This window comes from Dreissena polymorpha, chromosome 12 (genome assembly GCF_020536995.1).
Source record: "Dreissena polymorpha isolate Duluth1 chromosome 12, UMN_Dpol_1.0, whole genome shotgun sequence".
In the NCBI taxonomy this organism is placed as follows: Eukaryota; Metazoa; Mollusca; class Bivalvia; order Myida; family Dreissenidae; genus Dreissena; species Dreissena polymorpha.
In genome coordinates, this window is record NC_068366.1 from 74,593,090 (window position 1) to 74,615,771 (window position 22,682).

At 33.9% G+C, this 22,682-nt stretch overlaps 2 protein-coding genes across 2 annotated transcripts; both read right to left on the bottom strand.

Annotated features, from left to right (window-relative positions):
• Nucleotides 1-14,228: 14,228 nt before the first annotated feature.
• Nucleotides 14,229-16,059, bottom strand: LOC127853348 (apolipophorin-like). The gene is made up of 3 exons (XM_052387805.1): nucleotides 15,985-16,059; nucleotides 15,364-15,560; nucleotides 14,229-14,928 (listed from the first exon to the last, which is right to left on the bottom strand). Exons 1-3 carry the CDS (start codon nucleotides 16,052-16,054, stop codon nucleotides 14,635-14,637), a joined length of 561 nt encoding a protein of 186 aa, XP_052243765.1. The 5' UTR covers nucleotides 16,055-16,059; the 3' UTR covers nucleotides 14,229-14,634.
• A 562-nt stretch (nucleotides 16,060-16,621) lies between these two features.
• LOC127853346 (uncharacterized) lies at nucleotides 16,622-21,289 on the bottom strand. The gene is made up of 9 exons (XM_052387801.1): nucleotides 20,568-21,289; nucleotides 19,796-19,947; nucleotides 19,437-19,620; nucleotides 18,978-19,143; nucleotides 18,316-18,500; nucleotides 17,696-17,952; nucleotides 17,384-17,456; nucleotides 16,901-16,973; nucleotides 16,622-16,701 (listed from the first exon to the last, which is right to left on the bottom strand). The coding sequence occupies exons 1-6, from the start codon at nucleotides 21,165-21,167 to the stop codon at nucleotides 17,923-17,925; spliced, it is 1,317 nt and encodes a 438-aa protein (XP_052243761.1). The 5' UTR covers nucleotides 21,168-21,289; the 3' UTR covers nucleotides 16,622-16,701; nucleotides 16,901-16,973; nucleotides 17,384-17,456; nucleotides 17,696-17,922.
• Between the last annotated feature and the right edge of the window lie 1,393 nt (nucleotides 21,290-22,682).

Below are 22,682 nucleotides of genomic sequence, written 5' to 3' on the forward strand. Positions count from 1 at the left end.
CAAAATTGCGGATATAAATATTTAATTCAGGGATATCAAGTGTATCAAGTTCGAATTCCGGAAAAAATAGCCGGTAGTCTGGGGCATTAGGTCCCTTACAGGGATAAAAGGTAAATCCCCGCCCGAGCCGTAGCTAATTGATTTATTGTAGTCTTTCTAGTTGCAATTTCTGGTGAGTACAATGCGGAATATTACGGATATTTGCAACATGTCGAAGATTTTCGGAAAGTAGCGAAGAGGTTTTCGTCAGTTAATATTCATGTCCGTGCCGGCCGCTAACTTATCAGAATCTATAAAAAAAGAACCAGGAAAAATCGGTACCGATCGCAAATTTCCGGAATTCCGATAAAGCTTCAACATTATTTGTTCTCAAATGATCGCGTACTCGAACGAATCTGTCCCTACGCCTCCAACTCCCTTTAAATCTCATCGGACGTACATTGATCTCAAAATCTATTCTTGACGACTCAAATCATATTTCCTGAATAGTTTGGCCTATTGACGTCCCTGTAATTATAACAATGGTCTTTTGGATAAACAACGCTAAGTTGTTGCAATATAATAACCGTTTAAAATAGTTACCGGTTTTCATTTAATAAAATGATTAAGTCATATTCGAGATTTCAGCGATTGCCAATATTTTGCTTTTGTTTCTCATAAGCATATAGTGCTTGGTATCTGCTATTGACTCCTATGTAGATTGCAAATATTACATAACCCTTACAGCGGCCGAGCGCAGATATCTGCGCTTGGCCGCTAAAAAGAAAAATCGTTGCGCATTAATTTAATTCAAATCTCATTATCATAATCAAAATCATCATCATCATCGTCGTCGTCGTCACTACTACCACCACCACCATCATCATCATCATCTTCTTCTTCTTCCTCCTCCTCCTCATCATCATCATTAACAACAACAGCAACACCAACTTAACATCATCATCAAACAACAATAAACATCGGTAGCATACAATGTGCTTCATCAACCATACATAATTATATGCGTTAAAACACCATAATAGAACAGCATGAATGAAGCTGTCTATTACTCTTTTATATTTCCTATACCAATTTTTTTTTTCGTTAATTGAAGGACTAGTTGAAATCTTCTATAAAAGCCCTCCCCCCCCCAAATAAAAAAAAATAAATAATAATAATAACCCTAGCAAACAACAATAAACATAGGTTAGTTAGTATACACTGTGCTTTAGCAACCATGCATAATGAATGTTTATGACTTCGGACCGTTGTGATCAAATTTAAAAAAGCAAGATGGTATGTATGCGGCACACAACACATAGATAATTATAGTTTTATACCTTAAACGTAGCTCATCAAAATAAAGATAACTTATTATCTATGTAATACTTAAATTAGGTTTATAACGTATGCATATTTGTCTAAAACTTGTGAAATGTGATTCGTAAGCCGACGACAACATTATCATTCGGACCCTTCTCCCCACCTAACAATCGAGATTAAACACCTGTGGAGATCCCGATCTTATCAATGAATAAACCGGTTCAATGATGTCAAGTCAAATAAAACATACTATTACTATCCGAATAAATATCTATCAAAAAATGTAAATTGATATACCTACTTAACTAAAACTAAACTTAAACGATTAGCAAGAAAAATATATAAAGAAGAAGCAGGCAAAGTAGACAAATTAATTGTAACATATGTTTTCTCAGTCTCCCACTGTTGAACAATATAAATAGTATTTATCGCCACCCCAAAAGGGATCTTTATCACACGTTTGGCTCAACTAATATATAATTGTGACAGGACAAACTGTCAACAAATACCTTGTTAATGTTTTATACATAACTCCAATCAAAGGTTAACTTCCAAGGAAACTGCGGCATGTTAAAACTGTTGATTATGACAAAATGTTGTTTAGTACAAATCAGTACAATAGCGTCTGTTATGTGGCCTATACTAATCCAGTTAAATAAAACTTTAATCGCAGAAAAGTTTAGATTCTTTACACCTTTAAGAAAATATATATAACAGTTGTTTTAACAAAATGATACATTTAAAAATAAATTATGAAGCATCGCTAGCAAAAGTAGAAAGAGAAGTAGAAGGAGAATTATTATCATTAGTAGCAGTAGCAGCAGCAGCAGCAGTAGCAGCAGCAGCAGTAGCAGTAGCAGAATCAGTAGCAGTAGCAGTAGCACTAGCACTAGCAGTAGCAGTAGAAGTAGCAGTAGAAGTAGCAGTAGAAGTAGCAGTAGCAGTAGCCGTATCAGTAGCCGTATCAGTAGCAGTAACAGTAGCAGTAGCAACAGCAGCAGAAGCAGCAGCAGCAGCAGTAGCAGTAGCACTATCAGTAGCAGCAGCAGCAGCGGCAGTGGCAGCGGCAGTGGCAGTGGCAGTAGCAGTGGCAGTAGCAGTAGCACTATCAGTAGCAGCAGCAGCAGCAGCACTGGCAGCGGCAGTGGCAGCGGCAGTGGCAGTGGCAGCGGCAGCGGCAGTGGCAGTGGCAGCGGCAGTGGCAGTGGCAGTGGCAGCAGTAGCAGTAGCAGTAGCAGTAAGAGTAGCCGAAGCAGTAGCAGTAGCGGCTTTTTGCTTTTTTGTTTTAGAAGTGTTTGTCGTATAAGAAGAACGCAAGGAAGACAAATTAATTGTAACATGTGTTATCTTAGTCTCCGTTGTAGTAGTATTTGTTGTATCTACACATCCATTTTTCAGTCACCTGAGAGACATGTTTTTATAAGAGATTTAATTGTGGACCAATACATCGTGTATTAATATCAGTGTACCCACTGGGACACCACATGGGGCGAGGATTAACAGATAAACTAGGCCTTCAATTAATTATGCGCTTAGAGGCAAACAATACTATAACTTACTGATAATTTTAGGATTGGGATGTGTTTGTATCTTATTTGAAATTAGCTAGCTTAATTCAAAAACTAATTATAGCCTCAATATTATCACAAGAACATCATCACATATTCATTGTGCAATATATAATCATATCACCATCACAATATGCCAGAGCGTTAGTATTTATTGTGCATACATATCCTACAGCAACATTTACAAAACTTATTACAAACCAACCACTCAAGCTTTAATTAAGATTGATTTCAATTTATATTATGACATACATTAAAGATCACTGTCAATTAATTAAAAAATAGCTTGATGCTTCGTACTCAGCGATTTAAATAAAAGAAACGTTGCGTTCACATTAATTGGGGTTAATAAAAAAAGTCTGCAATTAAAATAATCAAATTTAAATAATACTAGATTTAGTTTCAAATTGTCGCTCAAAAAATGTATCAGTTATATCAGTTACTAGGGAATCGATTTGTTTAATCTCCGCAATCCAATAATAATTATGGTGTTTGTATGACAAATTAATAGCTATTCGTCATTGAATGTATGATACTCATAAAAAATATTGAAACAATAACCACAACAACAACAACATATGTGATTATGTATATATCTTCTTCAGATACTCTGTGTCATACTTTCAAAATTATCCTCATAAGATTCATAATAATAAAATAAACACTATTGCAATCTTAGTAAAAACCAACTTAGCCGTTATTCTAATGATTTTATGTTCAGTATGCGTGTACATTTCAATATTATATAACAACAAGTGTTCACAAATACCTATGTTTAATAAATATTAAAAACATGAGAACCAATGAAGGTATTGCATTTTAATAGACTAGTTTTACCGTGTGTGTACATTCATATAAAATCTTTTGAAAATCACACTTGAGATAATGTCTTTAGGTTTTGCTATTTCTAATCGATTTAAACACCATAAAACCACCGTATTTTCTCTTACATTCTAAATTTTCTTACATTTCCTTTTTAAGGCAAAATATTTATGTTTTCATGATTCTAAATTTTCGGACATACGGATTTTCGTACAGTCAGTTAAACAGCGCTATTTTATCAGATTTTGGCCCTGTTTTTGCTTATCTGATGACCCTTCGGTCATGCATTTTTACAACCGGATTAAAGAAATAAAACAGAATCATGCCTACGGGCAATCGACCATTACATTTGCGTACTTGGGTAAATTACCTTGTAAACCTCTAATAAGCAATGGTTCATTCCAACAGCGTTTGAAATGATATCGTATTAAGAAAGCCAAACGTTTATTGTTTTTACTTTTTATATATTATTTCAGTTGATTGCAAAGCTGTTAAGTTGTATTTTTAAAGTAAAGAACGAAGGGAACAACACAATAAAATTATGTACACTGATGTATTATTTCTACTTCAATTAAATAATTGACAAACAAACATAGCACACTTGTCTCTAAATATTTTTCGTATTTAAATTTCCAACACGAAAAACAATATCTTTAAGTGAACGGAAACTTATAATTATTACGGCATATAGTAAAAGCAGAGTTGTCTGAACCATAAGTAAAATAAAAAATAAAAAATGACACAGCTTATTTTTCCCTCAAGTGTTAATGATAATATGGATAAACAATTAAAAATACATAAAGTCAATTGTGTTGATTACTCGTTATTGAAATATTGCAATGCCAATTATATGACATCTGATTAAAAACAAAATGTATGGTGGAATACCTAATCTGGAAATACAAACTAATGATACTATTAATGCAACAACAACAATCACATCTTTTCAAGCGCAATCAGAAAACTGCTACAGCTTTGTGTCAACAAACATAAATATGTTTGTGCTTATAGATTTAGATAAACTTCAAATCTTTAAGCGTGCTATGAATTGAATATAATTTATATTTAAAAGTTTTGCTACTCTGTTGATAACTAGCAACAGCAAAAAGGAAGATACCATTTTTTATCATCTAATTTTATTTATATTTCATTGTTTATTTGTTTATGATCACAAGGATTGTTTGGATAACAGAGTGTGTCTAGATATACCGGTACCCTTAAAAATATTTTTATGAATTGCAATGAAGCGTAGAAATTAAACAGGCCCTAATACAGACACCATTTTTATCGGAATGCGATTATAGTTTCAATAGCAACTCGCAACGCTTTTTGGATTGAATGTGTAATGAATACTTTTAGCGCATCTTAAACGGATAAATAAAATTGAAACCATTTATTTTCAATATTATCAACATTATTATTTAGTTATTAATACATTAAGCAGCAAACTCTATTTATCAAAAAGATTTGATATAACATCCGAATTCACTGCAAAAATGAGCTGAGCGATAGGTTTTACGGTTGTTGAAATTGTTCATGATGAGAATGACGATGACGACGATGATGACGATGACGACGACGAGGAGGAGAACAACGACGATAACAATGACGATGATGATGATGATGATGACACTGATGATGATGATCACGACGATGACGACCATAACGATGTTGTTGGTGATAGTGACGATAATGCTGCTGCTGTTGCTGATGACGATGCTGCTGCTGATGATGCGGTGGAGGCGGAGGAGCAGGACGAGGACGAGGACGAGGGCGACGACGACGACGACGACGACGACGATGATGATGATGATGATGATGATGATGATGATGACGATGATGATGACGATGATGATGACGATGATGATGATGATGATGATGATGATGATGATGATGATGATGATGATAATGATGAGATGATGATTATGTTGATGATGATGATGATGATAACGATGATAACGATGATGTTGATGAAAATAACGATACTGTAAGTAGTAAATTAACTCATTAATTGTTATTATAATACACAAGCACATGCTAATGGATCTGTATCCGCAAGGCGGTCAAATGAAAACTCACTTGGTATAAATATGAAAAATTGAATCAAAATATCATAATGCGGAGTGTTAAAATGTGTTCAAATCTAGCGAAATTGTTGCAGTACTTTTCTACCGAAACCAATGCTTAGCCCAGTTATTTTAAAAATAATTTCAAAATACCACGATACACGTCAATTGGCTAACAAATACATTTGTAAGTTTTACCTCACTCAAAAACAGTATTTATTGAAGACAGGGCGTCAACAATGTCCGAGTTTCTTCAACGTAGCTTAAGTACCTTTCCGTTTGATTTATCGCAGGATCCTGGGTCCGCACCCACAGTCTTTTAAAGTGTCTGCATTAAAAAAGATAATAATTGTTGTTTGTACTAATCTTTGACAGCTCATAAAAACATGTTAATCCTCAATTCGTAGAGTTTCAGTATGATTTCATTTATTTAAAAAATAAAGACGGTTAACATATTTTATACACACATATATTAGTAGCTATACGCCATATAACATAGGACATAATGTATATTATAAATCAAAGCGCTGAAGGCACTGAAGTTGTTCGCTGTTGTCGTCCTTGATTAGCTTGTTCGCATTGCATATGCTTATCATTGTACACAGGCTAATCTTATTTGACGTGCATTAAGCCTCGTTTTCCATGAAAGCAGCCAATATGTGCATATTTTAATGATAAACACTAGACTGGCCAATGGCGTTTACAAGCTGGTATATACATTCACTGCTAGAGCAGAATCATTTGTCGTCTGCTGCAGACAGGCAGTGGTAATCGTTCCTAGCAGAGTGAGTTGTGGTTCTTGCCGTACTTAAGTCTTCTAAGCACCTACTGATTTGCATTTATTACCCATTCTTTTGAAACGCCGACTAATTAAGTGCGATAAACCGCATTTAAGCACTTGGCACATTAAAAAATAAGAACATTCCACACCTAACCGAGAACCGACGTCTTTAATCGCGAAACTATTACCAGAAATTGAATACCGCCAGAAACAACAATGAACTCACTTCGATTAAATATAAATACACTATATTCATTGCGTCCTAAGCAATCAAAAATATCAATCGAAAATACCAGCGAATACAGTATTATATATGACATCGGTCTTATATATCGCCTCGGACATGCGAGAGCGCCACGATGGGTGAAGAGTGTGTGTATGAGAGTTTGTTTACAGGTCCTACTGGCCTCTTCACGAGATTTGTGTAGCCCTGACCTGAATGATGAATGAAATGGATGTAGTAACAGTTATATGAACACGATATATCCGTACCAATATCCATGTGAGCACATACTAATAATAATTAATTTTTTAATCGCCATTAGCTTGAAAATAAACGTAAATAGATACAACAAAGACCAATTCGGAGACTTTAAACATTTTAAATTACCTCCCCTGCAATAGAAAATATATATGGAGACTCGCATTCTATGGAATATCAAAATCTCAATATATTTTTCTCCGATTTTTTTTTCTGGTAAAAATCATCTTAAATTTAGCTGTATATTCGTATGTAATTAATGAAACAAGAGTTATAAAAAGGCATCGCCAAAAATATCGCGTTTTACTTGAATAAGTAACCTCCCTTAAGCCTATCGGAATATCAAAAATACGTATATAAACAAAACGCGTTCCTTGCATAAGTGATAATAAAGCGCGTGCCCGTGCCACTCGTCCTCTAAATACTTACTAAATATAGTACAACGTATCTACAATCATTGCGACTAACTCAAACCTCAATAAATAAGTAACCAGGATAAATATACGTTTAGGTAATTAAGATATAAAACATACATATAAAAATTTACATGTTCCCTGTCTGCCGAACCCGATCCATGGACTATAGCCACAAGAGGTTCCTATGTACCTATGTAGCCGGATTGCGCCCTCAAAGCGCCCAACACCGACACAGATCACGCTACTCTCCGGTCAAACACAATACTACATAGGACTGCTGCCTTTGTCACCATATTATCAGAATCATTAACGTGCAAAATGGAAACTTTCAACTGTCCTTTCACTTCATACATAAGCCATTGCCGATCTTCAATGATCGCTTATTTCCGAGAGATGCATTTTATTTTTTTCAAACTTCGAATTTTGATATATGTTTAACTTATTCATTTAGATTACATTATTTTCACTATAAATATTGACTTTGATCCAATTATCATCTGAAAAATACGATTTCGCGATTTCTTCAAAGATCGAGCGAGCCTTTTTACCTGTTTACTTATAAATATCTAATTTAAGGTTACACAGATGTGAAGTTGTCGTGGCCGAGTGGGTAAGGCGATGTATTAGAAATCTTTTGGGATTTTCCCGCGCAGGTTCGATTCCTGCCGACATCGCATGCTTTTTGCGACGCGTTTTATTTCTTTTCTAACGTAATTTGATTTAATATAGCACATAAGCTATGTTTATTGTTAAATATGTTGAAAATTGTATGCCCATCCTTCAATTTTAAAATTAAAACAACGTTATGGCTAAATTGATTAATTTACTGCTGAAAATACGAATGATGCATGTTGCATTTTTATTTTTATTTCAAAAAGTAAACGGTAAATCTGTCTATTTTTTGGTATTTTTGCTGTATATAGTGTTTCTATAAAAACTTAGTTTAAAATATAACTTAAATGATACTATTTTGAATTTTATGACACTTTGTTTTTAACCGACCCAAATTTTACTTTGCTGAAATCACTGACATTTCATGGCGCTATTCCATAGATTAAAATTTGTAAACAATAAATGTCTGTAAAAGAATACTTATTTCATCTTGTTTAAACTTTAAACACCTTTACTGCATCTGTACACACCAACTGCATGCCCATATTTGGAAATTTGAATGAATTATGGAACTTTTATATACCCCAGGGGTGAAAATAAACTGGACAAAAGCCGAGCGTGAGGGTGGTTTTGAAAAAATCGGTTTATTTTTTTTAAGCATGGAAAGCCTACCTACAAATTTGCATGTAGTTTAGTGAAATGATGCTGATTAGGAAAATAATTAATTAAATTATATTTGGATATGTGCCCATTAGAGGTGCGCAAGCTAAAAAAGGTAGAATTACCGAAATTCCCGTTCTTACACGTTGTAGCAAGGATCGGGTATTGAACACGATACACGTGTGTATTAGCACCCTACTGTAGTCCCGGCGGTGTTATCAACTGCACCAATACACCGGTAAGCAACCAGGGGAATATCATATGAAAAAGAACTATCATGCATGTTTGATTTGTTAAAGTGTGTCACAAAATTTCCCTAACTGCCGATGTCGGCTATAATTTCGGTATAAACATGCAAAGAAATTAACATATATATAATGTTAATGCCGATATGTTATTGGACATTTTGTTTGTCAAATGTTCATTATTTGTATTAAAATTAAGACGATTGTATTGAACACGATACACGTGTGTATTAGCACCCTACTGTAGTCCCGGCGGGGTTATCAACTGCACCAATACACCGGTAAGCAACCAGGGGAATATCATATGAAAAAAGAACTATCATGCATGTTTGATGTGTTAGAGTGTGTCACAAAATTTCCCTAACTGCCGATGTCGGCTATAATTTCGGTATAAACATGCAAAGAAATTAACATATATATAATGTTATTGCCGGTATGTTATTGGACATTTTGTATGTCAAATGTTCATTATTTGTATTAAAATTAAGACGATGCTTATTTGCCAGAAAGCGTTTATTTCAAATTCAAAACAAGCAATAATCATACATAATACCAAAATATAAAACTAACAAAATGACAACACTCTCGCTTAACGCAACGTTCAGAAGCACGCGCACTTAACAAAATTATTGCAACTAATGCAAGCTGTAATTAATATGTGACTACTTGCTATACAACCATTATCATGCGAAAATTGATCTTATTTAATTGTGGTTCCCTCTTTGAATTTATGTTGCCTGTCGACTTTTAGAATAATGTGTCAGTAAGAAATGTATTACTTGCTCTACAACCAGCATCATGCGAAAATGGATCTTATTTAATTGTAAATCCCTCTTTGAACTTAAGTTGTCAGTCGACTTTTAGAATAATGTGTCAGTAATAAATGTTTTTCTTCAGTTTCACATGTTTTTTTAAGAAAATTTAGTGAAAGATGCAAATGTGTCTTATTTATTTTTTTCTGTGTCTTCAATGTATCTTATTTATATGTGACTGCGTGCTTATTTTTTTTTCAAGAAATGAAAGATGCAAATGTGTCGTATTTTAATTTTATCCATGTCTTAAATGTGGCTTATTTATATAAGATAAAATGATATACTGCCAGTGTCATGCAAAAAAGGATCTAATTTCTTAATATCCACATTCACGCTTTGTTCTTTATTAGCACCGTCTTTAATTAGGCTATCTATTTAAAGTACAGATTACTGTGAACTTAATAATTGTGCAACGGTGATGTTGATCCATTATCGTTGTTAATTTAAAATGTAGACAACAAGTTAGCAATTAATGGAATCAGTTATTTTGGAAGTAAATCTAATTTTTTCTGTACAGTAGCCAGGTGGATGTGTATTGAGCGGATAAGATAGGGATCACCACAACAAGTTTCTAATACACAGTATAGACTTCCCCTATTATTGTATTTGTTATTTACCTGTGAACTCAATAATTGTGCAACGGTGATGTTGATCCATTATCGTTGTTAATTTAAAATGTAGACAACAAGTTAGCAATTAATGGAATCAGTTATTTTGGAAGTAAATCTATTTTTTTCTGTACAGTAGCCAGGTGGATGTGTATTGAGCGGATAAGATAGGGATCACCACAAAAAGTTTCTAATACACAGTATAGACTTCCCCTATTATTGTATTTGTTATTTACCTGATTGGAATAAATAAAGTGTTAAAGATCATTTCATGTGAAAAGCAGGATTTCTGACATAATTTCAATCGTTTTGCTTTTATACACAATTTCATGGAACAATGAATATATTGGCGCGATGGAACACAATTTATAAATCAAGCTGACAGTATAGTATCAGTTTTTAATTATGTGTAATTTAATTCGCATCTCTCCCTTAACTCGTTCAATGACACGTGAACTTATATCAATTATAAAACATCACGTGCATCATTAAATATTTATTTTTAATTATGAAAACATATTATATGTTCTACATGGTTTTGTTTAGTTTTTTTTTCTCAACCAGAGAGACATTATAAAACATTGTTATATATAAAGCGCTTTACTTTTCTACATTACATAAAGATATATCGATTTTTTTGTTAAGTGTACGTGCTTGACATATTTATAAAAAGGCAGTGTTTATTTTTGTAATAAAATCAAAAATTGACATTTAATTTGATGCAATCCACATTGTTTAGCGGCCAAGCGCAGTATTCCGCTCTCGGCGGCCGATGGTGTATTGCAATATATACAATGAAAAGCTGGGTTTCTGACATAATTTCAGTCGTTTTGTTGACACGGAAGTGCTTTTTGGTGGCCAAAAATACTATTGTTCCCTTTATTTAAACCTAAATCAGTATTTTTTTACACTTGAAGGTTTGTACAGCGGGGATTTCGGTACCGGCGCGGGTTTATGTGCTTGTTAAGAATTACCGAAATTACCGCTAAGAGGCAACATATGCTGATTTATGCTTTGATTAAACATTGATAACTAAATTGCAAAAGTGTATAGCATATTGTAAATAAGGTAGTACGATATCATTTGTTTCATCAGATTTGTTTGGAAAATACTTTCTGAAGACTTATTATTACTATGTCATGTTATATTTACATATACTTTTGTGAAACCAATGTTTCAAATGTACATTTTACCTTTTTTACATTCGTTTACACATTTTTCACATTAATAAACTATTTAATAATGGAAAAAATATTCTGATAAGAGTGTTTAAATGATTAACACTAATATGATTGTGTACAAATCAACATTAATGCAAAGCCAAAACCCAAACATAATGACATATAGACCCTTTAAGGCGTAATATGGGGGATTGGCGTAAACATGGGTGATTTCGGCTCTGGGCGTACGAATATAGCAGTACCGAAATCCCCGCTAATTATTTTCCAAAAGAAGTAACCGAATGGGAGATAATACATGTCACTGGTTGCTAATGAAAAAAAAACACTATAATAATTTTGTTGACACTTGAAGGTTTGTACAGCAGGATTTCGGTACCGGCGCGCGTTTAAGTTCTAGTGTAGAATTACCGAAATCCCCACTGAGAGGCAACTTAATGCTGTCAAGAGTGCTTAATAATTAAAATTAATATCATTTTTTTGCACCTTAACATTCATGTGAAGTCAAAAACCATTCATACCGATGACCTATTGACCCTATAAGGCGTAAATATGGGGATTTCGGTACTAGGCGGGCGAATGTAGAATTACCGAAATCCCCTTTTCATCATCGCACATTAGTGTAACATAAATTTTAACACAATATATGTAGGGAAACTCATATGATTCGCGTAATGTGAAAATGATTATTATGCTATAATTCGACCACGAAACTTGACGTGACTTAATACCGGACATTATGGAATGGAGCTACGCTGGTCGTATTTGACATAAGACCTATTTTCGCATATTATCTTATCAATGCTTATATGACTTTGATTGCTATAATCTAATGCGTATTCGACACGGAATTATTGTCAAGGTTTTTCATTTTATCAATATTTATCATAGCAGGGGACATTGCTGACATCAATATGGATACTGTTTTCATTTTCTGTCGAGAAATGATATGACTTATTATCAAGATTATTTTATAGTACGGTAGCGTTCTCTACACAAGTGAGATTTATTTGTACTGGTAAATTGCTGTTATACTCGTTATACTCACCATTCGGACTCGACGATCGGCTCGAATAAAAATGTTAGTCGCTTAAAAGTACAAATTCATCATATTGAGCACGATTATTATTATTATTATTATTATTATTATTATTATTATTATTATTATTATTATTATATAGCTTTTAGAAACTTATACATTTAAAAAAATCCCATTGGAAAAAAAAATCCCATGGGGAAAAAAATCCCATGGGACAAAAAAACCCATGGGACAAAAAATCCCATGGTTTTTTTTATTTTTTAAAACACGATTTAACGCGTTGAAATCGCGAGAAATGCTCATCATTTTTTAAAAGGTAGTGTTTCTGAAGGTTACATGAATAAATCTCTAAAAACCAGAAAAAAATCCCATGGGATTTCTTTTCCCATAAAAAAATGGGATTTTTTTCTTATCAAAGTAAATTGAACGAAAATAAGCACAAATGCTTTAACTATGCTTAAAATCGATAACTAAGCACAAACGAACGTGTTTTATGTTTTTGAAAATCCCATGGGATTTTTTCTCCCATAAAAAAAGCTGGAGAAAAATCCCATGGGAGAAACCAAAATTCCCATGGTATAATGAAAAAGCCCATGGGAATATACAAAAATCCCATGGTAACCCCAACTTTGCAAATAAAGTTCATAGTGAAGAAAACGCATTTAACAAGCAAAAATAACCAATTATTAATCACAAGTTAGACTTTTATCTTATACTTTATCACAAATAAGCAAACCTTCAAGAAAAAGGGTACTTAAGTTTGCGAAATTTCGGTTTCACAAAGTTTTTCCGGTGGCCGTTATCCCTAAATAATCATAATCATACAACGTGTTTCAAGTAAGCGAGCATTCTGTGCCACAGATGAAAGAGGACAGTTATGACAATGTGCAGTTGCTTTTCAGAATATAAACATGCAGAACACTAATTTTTTTATTTATTATGCAAATACGCTGATTTGCATTCACTCATGAATATGTCTGCCCTATATATCAACTGTGTCGTATCGCAATAAGTTAATCAGTCTTCATACATTTTTGATACCAAATAATAGGTCTTTAATCAAAACATTATGTCAACAATATAAAACAAATGATGGCTAGTACAACGTGAGGACATTAATTCGAGTATAGCAATCATATTTTATGTTCACTTAAAATTGTAAAACTGAATGCTTGAGCGCCTTAATAAATGCTAATTTCAATCAGTCGAACGGTCCAGCGGTCAACACGTTAAATTTGGTGTTTGAGGCTTACATTTTAATAAAGAAGTACACTTTGACGTTCCATTTCGACACCAACAATGCCTTCATAAAGTGACATATATCCGTTTAGACAAAAAAGTGCACCACATAGCAAGGTGCATAACTTCCCATGATGATTTATATTGTTCATCACTCTAGCAGCAATACGGACGGACGAATAAGACCAATTCGAAGCCTCACCCCTCTAACGTAGGGGCATACAATACCGGACAATTTGTATCGACTATGGATAATTGATATATGTTTATAATTTATCTTCACTGAGTTGATGCAATGTGATTTTGTTGTATTTAAGCAAACTGCTAATGTACATATACTTCCCGAAAGATGGCGGATATTTTCCAAGCTCCACGTAGGAGAAAATAAGCCAAACCTAATTTAAAGGTACATATAAATTTATTGTAAAGTGAATTTTAATATCATAAATTATCACACTGTTAAATAATTTCATTTTGGCACATTGAATAATCATGATTTAACATATTTATTATTAGTTGAATTGAAGTACGAGAAATAAAATATATATAAGACAATAGTAAAACATAAGTTTTATATAAAAACACAATAAACACAATTTAAATAAATCATACAAACGTTATTTATATCATAGTGCGCATGTTATTTCAAAAGATTAGAATCATAATAACATAATTATATAAGATCAAACAGATTTGATTGTTCTTTTTAAAGCACTCATATATCTGGGTTTTTTATTCTTGCAGGTCTGAATGTTCATATACCGTTTCTTTAAGCAACACTTTAATGTCAATACTTGTTATAAGCTTAACAAGATGCAGCAGACACAGTCCATGTCTTCGCAAATCGAGAACTGTTGTCAATTATCTTGTTAAAAGATGTCACCAGCTCGTTAGAGGGCTCGTTGTCATAGATACCAAGTAATCCTGCGACCTTTCCGAAATACCAGCCACTTATCTTGACCGTGATATGGTCAACAGACGTGTCGTAGACAATGTTAAAGTGCTCCCCGTTGACGATGTTGATGATGCCGTTTAATTCCTGAATGCTAAGGTCACCGATCGTCGCAGGAATCGTGACTTTTTGATCGCCATCAACAACCTTAATCAGAAGAGTTTACACATGTATCAAGTTAATGATTTGTAGTAAATGTTTACCTTTTGAGTTGGTCAATAGTACATACAGTTACATAGAACCTCACCTAATTGGAAGTAATAGCACTTTGTTAATTGCATATAGAAACTGATACACAACATTGCAGGAACTTATAAGACGCACTCGAAAACACTTGTTAAACAAGTATGAGTCAATACGTTTATACTGTAATTATGATCACACATTATAAATCAAATAATTGTTTATTTAGTCTGTTCATATTATCAAGGTTAAAGTGAGTGTTTTCTGTAAAAATATCAAATAAGATACAGTGTCCGCGTGTTTGGTTAGTGTGAAATTTATATTTAAATTAATGGGTCAGATTTTGTTTCTGTGTTTGCATTTCAAATAGCAATAATATGAAAATAGTTGAGAACACACCTGGCCAAGCACATTTACTGATATTGAATGAGTTCTGGTTATCAGATTTAGAGTTGTGTCTCCCTCGTTGCTTAGGACACTGGTGAAGTTGTTGTTGTTGAAATCACGAGCCAAAACAAACGTGCACTTATCTTCCAGGTCGTAAATGAATCCATCAAAAGTCGTAATGCGTTGACCTTTTGAGATCGTGGCCACACCTAAATAACAAGTCAGACTTATTATACATATAACCATTTTTCCGTCAAGACATGTTCAACAGTTAAACATGTTATTTCACTTAAAGCAAGATCTATTATATTTGAAAAAAGGGAGGTGTTATGAAAAACATGTTTGTCCATTACAACATTTACTAAGCATTTTTGTAGTAAATTAACACCAAATCGAAGATAAATTTTTAATTGTGTATGTTGTATATTAGAGGTCACTATTTTAACATTCGTTTCCATAATATAAATATAAACAAAGTGAAACTTAAACTGCACCAGAAGAAGTGTAACCTCATTATAGCATGCGGTCCTTTATTCATGGCAAAGAACCAATGCTTAACTGTATTACCCAAAACAAATGCACTAAACTATACACACAAATACGAAAGACTCAACCCTCTTCACACTACGTTACCTGAGAAAGGTGGGAGCCACTCAGATGGTACTTCTGGCAAGCGTACAGATGGTAAGGTGTCTGGTATCATGTTTACTTTTTGCCCGTACTCAAGTATCGGCATAGCATCAAGCGATTGCAAGGGTATTGGCAAATATTGCTCCAGCTGAATTTCACCATTTGCTGGGTCCCAGATAGTGATCGGGGACCGAATGTGGGTCAACAAAAAGTCCTCCATCCCTTTAAGAGACTTTTGAATGTCCTGCTCAATGTCCAGAAGAAGAGTGTGGATGTGTGACTCTAGGTAGGTACCGACCTTGAGGTATCCGAGCTTTGAGTGTAAAAACAAGTCAAATGTGACGTTATGCGTTGTAAACTAGTTTATTCTGTGTGATTACTGCTTTGTGTGTAAGAACCGTATAGAATATTTAATGTAACCATGATGAATGTTGGTCGTATAACATTTATATAATATCTTGGTTCAAATATTTTTCTCAAAGAAATACGACATTTATGCATTTTTTTTAATGATACTACCATCGAACTTATTCCAGATAAATGACCAAGTTTTGTACAAGTAAAGTCACTTTGTAATAGTTCATGGTTTTAAAATTCGAAATACGATGTGTACCTTCTGGGCTATCATTTTTGGGAGCACTTGCGTGCCTTTTTCGCCTGACCAGACGATACCATTCGAAGCAACAGCTTGCAGAAGCCGCCTTTGTACAGACAGTTTCTCTAGAAAAAATATTTACAAAATGATGCCAGTATTATAAACACCGTATCAACTTGTTCAGTCGTGAAAGCACTACAAACAAAATTACTTATCGAAATAAGTCCAAATGTTTATAATTTTCAATGGTTTCATTTACTTTTTCTTTGCGTTGCGGTTTGTGTTAACTTATAAAAAATGTCCCAAACTAAAGGTTATAACTACCAGATAACACGTTGAACTTGTCGGATACATTCTTCCGAATTCCTGCAAACAGGTCTGCTTTCATAACATCCCCCTAAAACACGTGTTAAATGATCCATTATTTAATTTAATCATGTTAGATCCGATATTAGTTTCTAAACATTCGATACGCGTTTGAAAAGTAGTTTTAAATTTTAAGCAAATGTTTACTTTATAATAAAGCATCACGAACTTATATATTTATATATAACCGAATTAAACACCAAGAGTTATAAAAAAACAAGCTAGCTTCCAGTTGACGTTAATTTGGTTACTACTCTACCTTCAATAATTTTTGGGAAAAACTTCATAAGAAAATTATATTCATTTATGTACTAATTGAAGTATCATCTTTGTCAATATTCCATTATGGTAGCTTCTTTAAAACCTAAAGCAATTAGTTATAGTTATCAAGACAATATTGTACATCTCAAAGAACTACTCAATCAGATCCATTTCACTCACCACTGCTATGTTCTCTAGTAACGGTTTGTTCACGAATGTCTTGTAGGAAACCATGGTCGCGCTGTATTTGGATCTGAAAATGTACACAACCTTTAAATTGTACAGACGTTCTCGAACACTGTTAAATTATCTCGTCTCATCACCAGATAACTTACATGGATATAAATTTACCTAGATGCCATAACAAAACATGTAATGCGGCTTTCAACAAATTTGGAAGAAAACATATTATGTGAAGGTAAGAACGACGGTGAACGCTAATATGTATCAATTGTAGTTGCATTCATTCCATTGAACGAGGTAATACAATACCTTGATTGTGTCAATACAGTCTTGACGCGTTGAACCATGGGATCAGTTAAGGTTATTATCATACTCCGGCCTTGGTCAAAGTAAGGCATTACAACGGCTTCGAATTTGGCTGCGTTTTCTGGACCAATCTCTTCTCCTACAGCACCCCAAATAATGCGCTTTTTGTTGAGAAGCTCTTCAGTAAAGCTGATCATCATTTTCTGAACAAATCTTTCAATGCGGTTATTTTACTCGTCAGATTTTTTGGATCTGAAAGCCTGGAAATTAATGTTGATACCGTATTAGATTGATAGTTTGAAAACTAAGCCAGAAATACTTGTATCATCGCTTTCTTCGTATTTTTTTAATCGCTGAAAAATGTTGTGTTGATAAATATACCAATATATATTATAGGTTTTTGTTTAATAATAAATATCCATTTAAAGCGTAATCGATAGCGATATAAACAAACTTACCATCGCGCTTACCTATTACTAGGAAATAAGCATACCCAAGACAATCAAATCAAAAGCTGTATTTGGGGGTAAACTAGAAGTAATCTATTAAATAATATATAATACATATTTAACCAGCACGATTGGATTCCCCGTACTGATCACATTGTAACATTGCATCTTTACCTCAAGATCTTTGATCATCTCTGGTCGCCAGTGAATTCTCGAGTGTATGAGGTGCGAGGTATTCAGCCGGACGGTTACAAGAACGTCTTGAATATGATTTGTATCGACTAGATGGTACACTTCCGCTTGCAAGGCGGAGCTGTTCACATAGTTTGCACGAATATGGAACTCGTTTTGAGGACGATCTGAAATGTTATCATAACAACTAGAATTTGACTAAAAAAGATTCGTTTAAAGTGTTTGATTGTTTATTCAACTCGTTTACAGGGTGCTGTGTAAATATTACTACCGATATATTTTGCTTGAAACAATAGTGAAATGATGATTTTAAAACTAGCAAATTACCATTTTACGTTATAATCAACCATTACTATGTAATCTATTTTATACAAAGACACCATCACAATTCTAAATGATACACGCATAGAAAAAATCATTTTTCAAATTGATGAAAATGACAACAACAAGAGAAAACCGCGAACAATCAAACAGAAAACACAACCATTCTTCTTATTAAATATTCGGTTTGTACTTCTTGATCTTACATTAAAAACTAATTGTTTGATTTTAAATATTTCATTACAATGAAGACAAAGCTCTTCTTGTGTTCAATTTTGAATTTTCTTTTCATATAGATACAGATAAACAAAATTAATTCGCACCAATGTCGTAGTTGATCATGAAGTCAATAGAACGTGAGGCACGATCGATTGTAAAAACTGTGACAAGGGGGTCCTTATTGTCATACACGTTAAGAAGTGATAATCGGAATTTGTCGTCCGCCTGAGCGCTTCCAGAAATGCTGATCAATTTCACCGGCGTTTTTATCTGCAAATTATCAACGGTTGTGTGCGAGTAAATAAAAGAATATAATTAACATTTTGAAATATAATATCATATATGAAAATATAATAACTTTTAATGTGATTCTAACCGAATTAATATTGTTATTTAATTACGGAGTTTAACAGGCATTGCTTAATCAGCTTCTTAATCCAAATGTGTGCGAAATGTCACTTTTTAATAATAAGAACACACTTGAAACATTGACAAACAATTTAATTTGAATTGAATTAACGACACACGTATGTGCTATATTAGTACTCTTAAAAAAGGATTACCTCTAAACTGATGGATTGCTTCCGTTTATCAACAACCCCTCCAATAGAGAAAGGTTGCATCTGTCTCCGGGCAGTCATGTATATGAGTGTTAAGCCAGAAGAATAGCCAGTGGACGACCGCCCAATGTGAGACTTTAAATTAATCCCGACAGTTGTGTGTGGGTGACTTAGGTCGAAAATCAAACTACAATAAATAATCGTAAACAATACCATACAAAACAAGAGCATATAGATGTGAAAATACATGATTGCTTATCACATCAAACATTCGTAACCAATAGTTTTCACTTGATTCAAATTCTTCAAAAACACGTCTAAATTGCAATTAAAGACGTCAAGATACAACTTATAATGCTTACCTGTAGTTTTTGCCACCAGCTGATGATACGTCCTCTAATTTACAAGATATGGCAAATGTTTTATTTGAGTCGGCAGAATATGATATTTCCGTGCGTCCATCAAATATTGTTCGTCCTCGATTTACAATGAATTCCGTTCCGAACTTAAAAAGCTGAAATCAGTGTACACGTGCATGTATACTGACACTGATATGTAACCTAATTTATCAATTCTATCATAACGTGAACGTAAGTTTTCACAATTTATTATATAATCATTATTATACGCTTTGGAGTGAACTATTGCTTTGTATTGGTAAACGTAAATGTGACGAATGTGAAGTTTTGTTGTTTTTTTTCTGCAGCGATATTCTGTTAAAATATTTTAATAATCTCAATATTTTTCCATCTTTACACCCATCTTCCAATGTAACTTACTTTTCCTTACAAATGAAAGTACGTCTTAAATATTCACCAGCATGTGTTTTCTCTAAATATATCCACTAATCAATAAAACTATAATTAGTCTTTAACGAAGCACATATTTGGTCAACTTTTCTAAGCACATTTAGTTAAAACATTCATAAGCACATAAGTTTATGACGTCATTAGACACAAACCGTATGCTGTTAAAGCTGTATTCGCGTAGTTTTGCTATTAATTGTGTACATACGCATACAATAGAAAGAAAATATAGTGTTGTCTGTGATAAAGATAATACTAAACATGAATACTTAGAATATGTAAACATTAAGAAAATAAAAAGATTACTCGACAAAAGGGATTGGTTTACCTTTTTGAGCTGTGGCACTCCCAATGTCATGTCGGTTTTGATATAATTTCCGTTTTGGACCACAGATGACCTCATGAAAACCTTCTCTGTAGGATTGACATCAGCATTCCACATGAAGTCAACATCAATTTTACCATTCGAGTGTTTCGACAATAGAGCTATACTTCGAGTCGGTAAAATAAGTTTGAAGTCTCTAGTGTTATCTCTCAATGAAACTTCATAACCGACCTTCTGTGAAGATCGTAATCCCCATGCAACATTAGCTTTGCTTGTCCGTGCGCTGTATATGGTATCTAATGACAACACTTTTCCAAAGCCGGTGATATTAAATTTAGCCACCTTGTTGCTACGAATGTCATACCCGGCGTTTAAGTTGATGTTTTGTGATATGTTCAGCGGGTTCCAATCGAGTACCATTTCAAAATCAACACATTCAAGAGTGAAATCGCCATCGATCTCGAACTTCATTGGCCGTGGAGCACGTACAAAGACCAGAGCCGATTTGTGTTCTCCCAGAATATTATGCTCCAAATCAGCATCAAGTATAACTTTATTATTGTATACCAATTTCAAACCCTCTCGAAGACCTTTTGGGGACATTTAATGGGATACACTTAAAGCTGTCTGCTTTAATTCCTCGAATGGCGTCGTCAATGTCATACTTGTCTCCATGTTGGCCGTCATATGGTTCAATACATTCTTCACAACATCAATTCTTCCAGTGAATTTTCTGTTTTCAGCCCACTGTACGATGCCCGTTGATAAAATGCTATTTGGATTGTAATTGTTAGTAAAGGCAGCGTGTAGATTGCGTATATTTGTGTAAGGCGTCAGCAAGGTGATGTAAGCTTCCATAACAGGATCAAGTTGCAACGAAGTATCTAAACTGATTTCCTGGCCAAAGACTTTCACTGAAGCTTCAGTCTTGAATCTGTCTAAACGGCCAATATGTGTAACTTTAAACGACTGCTCTGATATTTCACCTTCAAATACTGTTGTCAATGACGACGAACAAACAATAGACTGAAGACCATATTTCATTGTCACTTCAATTGTAACGCTGTCCGCCCCATTTTTCACTTGGTAAATGGTGGTAAAATCTGAAGACAAGGTTCTTGTATGGTTTGCAATTATTGCAAGGGGACTTGTGAATGGTGACTCAAACGCCACAAATGAAGCCATACTCATTTTCTTGCTCGCGTGTCCAACTGTCAACGTCAATTCTTTTCCAGTTGCATAAATGACATTCATACCAGCCTTGTATTCAGAATCACCAGTGCTTTGGAAAAATTCGAACTCTACATTTTCCGTATATTTAAATGGTGTCTGGATGATCACTCTGACTTTGATTGGAGTGATGTCAGCAGCAATCGAAATAGATTTCCCAACAAAAGTACATTGTGCAGATGTTCTATATTGTGCCCACGTTCCTTGGTGAAAGCCTTTTAACTCCGTGTATTTATATTTAGGAAAGGGTGTTTTTAAAATAGCACTTCCTTCCAAACCCGATGACGTTTTCAATTGCAAATCAAATTCAAATGCCATTGTTGAGTTCCAGGTAAAATGTACATTACCTGTGACAACAGAGGGAAGGTTATCGGTATACCTCACTTGACAACTAATTATATCCCTATTAGGTATATTGACAACAATTTCACTTTCAACTACTCCTTGTTGATTGTGAAAATCTATCTTCAATGTGTAATCCTCAACGTCAATATTTAGCAAGTATTGATCTTTGCCTTTTTTAAATTCAATATGACCTTTATGTACATCGATAAAATTCAAAACCCAGTTTGTCTTAAACATATCCTTTTCCGCTGAAGCTTTTAATTTTAGTGATGATTGTTGTGGTTCGGTACTGGAAATATCTATATCAACGAAACTGTTCTTCAAGTCATATTTAATATCAAATTCAACATGTCGTTCACCTTTTCTTAAAATAGACCCCGATAGCATTTCCAGTGATTTCTCAGATTTTTTAATCAGTGATCCTGAAAGCTTTTCAAATCCATTATATGTAGGCAAGTCCAGTTTAAACGATGTAATTCTTTTGTCCCCATTAAAATTTAATTCCAAAGAGCCCTTATTTTCGCCGTCAATAATAATCGAGGA